At 44.6% G+C, this 6,265-nt stretch overlaps 1 protein-coding gene across 3 annotated transcripts in view; it reads right to left on the reverse strand.

Annotated features, from left to right (window-relative positions):
• Nucleotides 1-3,937, reverse strand: part of ATP2A2 (ATPase sarcoplasmic/endoplasmic reticulum Ca2+ transporting 2) — a 31,658-nt gene extending 27,721 nt beyond the window's left edge. For all 3 annotated transcript variants that reach the window (XR_012716089.1, XM_075272971.1, XM_075272960.1), the window contains exons 1-3: nucleotides 3,297-3,937; nucleotides 2,034-2,051; nucleotides 1,873-1,955 (exon numbers count right to left, since the gene is read on the reverse strand). Coding sequence is in view for 2 of the 3 variants with exons in the window: in XM_075272971.1 (XP_075129072.1) it covers nucleotides 1,873-1,955; nucleotides 2,034-2,051; nucleotides 3,297-3,414 (219 nt within the window). In the remaining variant the exon portion in view is untranslated. The remainder of the gene's footprint in view (nucleotides 1-1,872; nucleotides 1,956-2,033; nucleotides 2,052-3,296) is intronic.
• Between the last annotated feature and the right edge of the window lie 2,328 nt (nucleotides 3,938-6,265).

Consider the following 6,265-nt stretch of genomic DNA (forward strand, 5'->3'; position numbering starts at 1 on the left):
CACTACACCACTAGAGTCTTTACTGAAACAGAATGCTGAGGCTATGCACGCTGTAGTGGCCACTTACTATAGGCAGGTCTCTTCCCTTATGCCAATATCAACAGACATTACATGATCTTGCTTATAGCCTTAAGATACTTTAACTGTCAAGAGGTATTAGAATCTATAACCTGCATCACATTACATAAGAGTGCACAGCGATTCCAAAGAGGTTTTATCCAAAGTAGCAAAATAATGCCTTAATAGTCCAAATAAAGTTAAATCCTATAGCTATTACCCCAGACAGCTGATAGGTCAAACTAGACTTGACATGAATGCCTTATGTACAAATATACATTTCTGTGTTTCATCCCCCCCCCCCCCCCCCGATAGAACATTGAACCATTCAAGTATATGAGGCAATAAGTATCTGGGTTTTTAATGAATCCATATGTTTGTTCTGCGTTACATACACTGTGTTCTATTCTTGTACATTTTCAATGAAGACTTGGCCTGTTGAAGTCTATGGGATCAGTGAATAATGAATGAAACTCACAAGTTAAATACAGACACTGATGAATACCGGATTATTCTATAATTGAAAAGAACTGACAGAACAGTGAAAACAAAAATGGATGTGTGCATGAGCCCCAAGTAGCTACACCTATAGGTTAAGTACTGCTAATCTGCAGGCACAGCGTTTGATCCTCTTGTGACCTTATAAGACTATATAGCATGACTGAGCCAGACAGCATACATGTTGCTGAGCCAAATCGCATCCTACACTAAACTATGCATGAAATATGGAAGCAATAAAGTACTGCAAACACTCCCATTAACAACAATTGTGCAACTCTAAGCAATAAATAGGAACTTTTCCAAACAAACGCCAACTATTGGTCATGTCAGATTCTGTTTAACAACTGATTACTTTACAACACACAGTAGACATGTGTGCATAGTGAGAGCTAGTAAGTCACTTACTATGTTGCTGTAACTAGCTGTGCGGAAAGGGGACAGCGTTAGATGACCAGCATATTAACTGTACCATATCGGGCTACAATGTGATCACTTCTTTGGCCCAGGAGGAATATATTATCCAAATCTCCCCTCATTAAAGGTCAGTTACTAAATTTGGTCAAGAAATGAGTCACTCCCAGCCAACAATTGTCATTTGACAGAGCCATTGGGAAAAAAGAAGCGCATTACATGTCAGAAGAGAAAGGACATTAGGCACTTTGTCAAGGTAAAATATTCTCCATGCTTTCCTAGCTCGCCTTGACAAGAGATGGCACACAATTTCTGGAACATGGCAAAAAGGACCAACCGCAACCTACTGATTTCACATATTGATGATCTAGACTTAATGTGCCTTAGACAGCAGTCAGTTCATCTGGCTCACAGCCATTTCTCCCCAAAAAATATACATGCCCTATGTAAGCACAAGGGAAATAAGCCACTTCCAGAAACTGGTACTGCTTTCCCATGAAGAAAATAGATCAAGCATGTTGAAATTCAACATGTCCAATCCTTCCACACTAACATCTTCAGCTAAGGAGAGTTCAGATACCCCATACGCATACTGGAAAAGCATAGTCGCACCAAAACGTAAGGGCAATTCTAGGACAGATTTGTGCTCATACATGGGGCTTTATCCCCCCACGTTAACAATACTGGACTCTATATTTAGAGAGTAGTACACTTGCTATTGTTCCCCATCATTTCAGAGCAAAAGTTGGTATTGTCCATGGGGTATACACCCCCCGTATTAACATTCAAAAACTATGGCATACAAGTATGTGCATTATGTTTGCTGGTCTTAAAACAGATTATGCTGCGCCTACCCCTAAACACAACCCAAGCATCTGTAATAGAGTTTTACTATATACTTACAAATGATATACAGGCAGCAAGTAACAAGATTCTAACTAGTAAGTCTTCAAACTGTTCAATCACCAGTTCCCATAGTGTTTTCCCTAAGGAAAGAAACAAACACTTGTCACATTGACTGGCAGAATGCAGGAATATCTTTGTCACATGTAAGTGGCACATACCTTCTTCTGCAGGTAATTCTGTTGAAGCCAAAGATCCAGGAATGTGTGTGGGGGGAGAGGTAAAAGAAAGAAAGTCATTAGAATCAAATGTTTATACAAAACACAAGATAGTTTAGTAAATAATCTAAGGTATTCGACACTTGCAAGGAAGAGATTGTGACAATACAATATACTGCCATTACTCAGCCTACAAGCATTGCAAAACACTCTCATGATTACTTATAATGATCATTATTACAATGTACGCTCAACTAACTAGTGCTTATTCCATATTCTGGGCTTCCACAGACAATTCAGGGATATTAGTCATAGTGAATCTGGCACTGATGGCAATCTAGATTGTATATTCTGTCTGAAATACACTAAGAGGCCACTTCTCGGATGGATCTATTTATGTTTATTCGCCTTATTAAGGCTGCATTCACATTGGCACCAGATGAACCATCGCAACTGTATCACATCTGTCAGAAAAGGCTTCATTTTTAGTAAAATGTTGGACCCAATTATACATCATTTGGTTCCACCAGGCACCAGCGGGGACCTGTCATATGTTGAATCCAGCAATGATGAGACAGTAAACTGGAAACTAAGACAAATTCAGACCGTGTGCAAAATAAATAAAAAAGTGTTACACAATAATATTTTTTTCCCATTCTTTGGTTAGTCAGACAGGCCTGTGATGACTATTAACCACTTCTACATTTGATTTCTATCCACAATGCAGAAGGATTCTTGTAAGATTTAAAAATAAATAAAAATTAGTAAAACCTTTTAGTCAATAATTGGCCTCCAATATGGCCGGTTCACCAGATTAAGGGCCACATGTACAGGATAGAAGAACATCCTGGTCTATGGGAGGCTTCACTGTATAACAAGGTGACCACCATATATACTACAATGACAAGGCCACATATGGACATGTCCAGATCTAGGTCCCCCCCACCAGCCCTTGCTGTGCCCCTTCTATGGGCCCCACCAGGTACAGAGGACACGAGCCCCACACCTCCAGATGTCAGGAAGTGGAGAGGCCGGCTGGGAGGACACACGAGGTTGCATCCAGGCAGCCATCTTCTGTGCGATCCTGTGATGCCGGTAGAGAAGGGATAGGCCCTGACAGGAAGTGCTTACATGATGGAGATGACTGGAGCTTTTCCACACACACATTACACACAATGGCATCCAGCACACACACCTTACCCCGGCCCCTCACCCTAACAGCGGCTGGGCCCCCCTGCCATGACGACCCCCAGTTAGGGCACGTACCATTGGGCCCCCATCTCTCCTTCTGCTTCTTGACCTGCTCCAGTCCCAGCCCTGTGCTCTCGTTCACATTGAAGTGCGCCAGCACCTCCTCCACCGTCTTGGTGTGTGCGTTCTCCATGGCCGGCTCTCTCCCGCCCTCTCCTCACCGCGGTTCGCTTGTTCTCAGCGCACAATAGGCCGGCGGCGTCTTTACAGCGCTCTTCCCATACGAGCCCCCCGCCTCGGGCACGGTGTCTGAGCTAGCCGCAGGCTTCGGGTGCTACTAGCTGCCAGGCGGTATTAGGATTGCTTCATACACGGCGACTAGTGCCGGCGCCGCCTCAGAATCCCTGCCCGCGATTAGATCGATTCGCGGGTGTTCTCGAGTGTTCCTCGCTGGCCCGGAGCGTTTGGCCGGAGACCTGGACTAGCCGAGGTAAGTGGGGGAGATGTCTATAGCAGAGTCCCGGGCTGAGTCTCTTCACACTGCCCCTGCTGGGTTCCCTTAGTGTTCCCGGAGTTGCGGCCTCCCTTTTATGGTCTCTCCCTTCAGCACGTCCAGCCCGTGTGAACCTCTGCCGCCGCTACTAGTGGCAGTGCCGTGCAGCCGCTATAGCATTTTATTCTGAGGCTGCTCCGGCTCACGATCGCTGCATGTGGACGACTCTGATTGGTCGAGGCGCGCGTCATCAAGCCACTCCCCTTTTCTCCAGCAGGATCCCGGATCATGATGACGTAGCTCGAAATGTCCCAGTGGGGGAGCTCGACCTGCGCTCAGCTGAGGTTGTAGGGGCGGCGCTGGAGCTGCTTCCTCGGGTCCATCCTCATGTCCAGCCTCATGTCCCCAGCTCCAGTACTGCTCACTTCAGACAGACAGACAGCTGGGGCTTTGCGTCACAGCGTCCCGAGCCTTGCTGATGTAAGAGCCGGCTAACAAAGTTTTCATTGCCCTCAAGATATTTCTTGCTTTTGGTTACACTTATAAGTTTCTTTATGATAAGCACATGTATAGCACACCACTAGCTATAAATAATACCGCCATAGCAAGACCAAATATACCGCTATACATCAGACAGATAAATGCTGTAGTATAAACAACAATTAAAGGGGCTCTCCAGGGAGTCTCAGTGTGCACTTCCTATGGGCTTGTAAGGTGCCATATGTAGAATCTGCTGAGTTTTGGGGTGTCATGTAACAGTAAATTAATAGAGATGAGCGAATACTGTTCAGATGAGCCGATCCGAACAGCACGCTCGCATAGAAATGAATGGACGTAGCCGGCACGCCGCTGTCAAAGCGGAAGTACCAGGTGCATCCATTCATTTCTATGGAGCGTGCTGTTCGGATCGGCTGATCCGAACAGTACTCGCTCATCTCTATAAATTAACACCAATAGCTACTGGACCTTTAACGGGAATTATTAAGGGTACAGTTTGACTGCACTAAAGGGGTCTGGCCGACTATAGTAAAGACGGTCCCTGCAGCACAGGTAAGGCTATGTTCATATTGTAAATGTATTAATCCTACCCTCTGGTGCACTGAAATGAGACAGGTGAGCAAGATTTGTGATACACAGCCTTTTACTGTCAGAAAGGAAAAAACCTTTCAATGTCAAATGTAGCTGTAGGTCAACATATGGTCAAGAAGATATTGTGTGGAGGCACAGAAGGTAGCGTGATCACTGTGTATGGGGCACTAATAATGGATGAAAATGAGAAGCTAGTGTGCACAGACGTAGTTAGCAAGTCTTCATGGGGGTCTGGGCTGAAATAGAGACAGAGAGGGAAATGTTAATGCTGATAAAATGTACAGATAGGATGTGGATGACGGTAGTAAGGAGAAGATGGACAGTACGGCTCAAGCTGTTCTTTATATATTCACCTTTCACCCATTCACCTTTTTCTCAAACTTTATTAACACATGGTCCATTGACATATGATAAACAATAATATATAATACAAGAATATAGAGACATGGCATTACCATACCATGATGTTAGTTGAGTAAATATCAAACTAAGCAGTTCATATTTGTAATAATCAACCATGTCAGTATGTGACGTACAGACGAAGGTGCACGAGTTACAACATTATCATCTCAGTAGCATATCATGGCCATATATAATCATAAACATAAACCAATCGCCAATTTGCACTCTATTCTTCCTTTTATTCTATTATCGCCATCAGAAATTTTGGGGTCCCATAATGGACTAATTTGTGTGCCCCCCTCATCTATGATGTATCTTACGGTTTCCTGTCCTTTGATATAATGCTCCACATTCTCCCCAGGCAGTATAATGCTCTACAGTAGCCTCCACACTGTATAATGCTCCACAGAGGCCCACATGCAATATAATGCTCCACAGAGTGCCAAGACCGTATAATGCTCCACACTGGCCTCCACACAGTATAATACTCCAAAGCAGCCCCACAGTAGGATGCTCCACAATGGCCCTAAACAGTATAATGCTCCACATTCTCCCCAGGCAGTATAATGTTCTACAGTAGCCTCCACACCGTATAATGCTCCACAAAGGCCCACATGCAATATAATGCTCCACAGAGTGCCAAGACCGTATAATGCTCCACACTGGCCTCCACACAGTATAATACTCCAAAGCAGCCCCACAGTAGGATGCTCCACACTGGCCCTAAACAGTATAATGCTCCCCCCCCCCCACAGTATAATGCTGCACTGTGGCCCCAGATAGTATAATGCTCCACAGTGGTCTCCACATAGTATAATGCTCCACAGAGGCCCACACGCGGTATAATGCTCCACAGAGGGCCAAGACAGTATAATGCTCAACAGTGTCCCCCCCACACATTATAATACTCCATAGCGGCCCCCACACAGTATAATGCTCCACAATGGCCCACTCACAGTATATGACCCCTTTTTTGACCCCCTACAGTATATAATTCCCCTTTTTATCTATATGTTAGGCTGCTACCTATTGCACCTACCTACCTATTGCAATAGCTAAT

This window comes from Leptodactylus fuscus, chromosome 1, assembly GCF_031893055.1.
Source record: "Leptodactylus fuscus isolate aLepFus1 chromosome 1, aLepFus1.hap2, whole genome shotgun sequence".
In the NCBI taxonomy this organism is placed as follows: Eukaryota; Metazoa; Chordata; class Amphibia; order Anura; family Leptodactylidae; genus Leptodactylus; species Leptodactylus fuscus.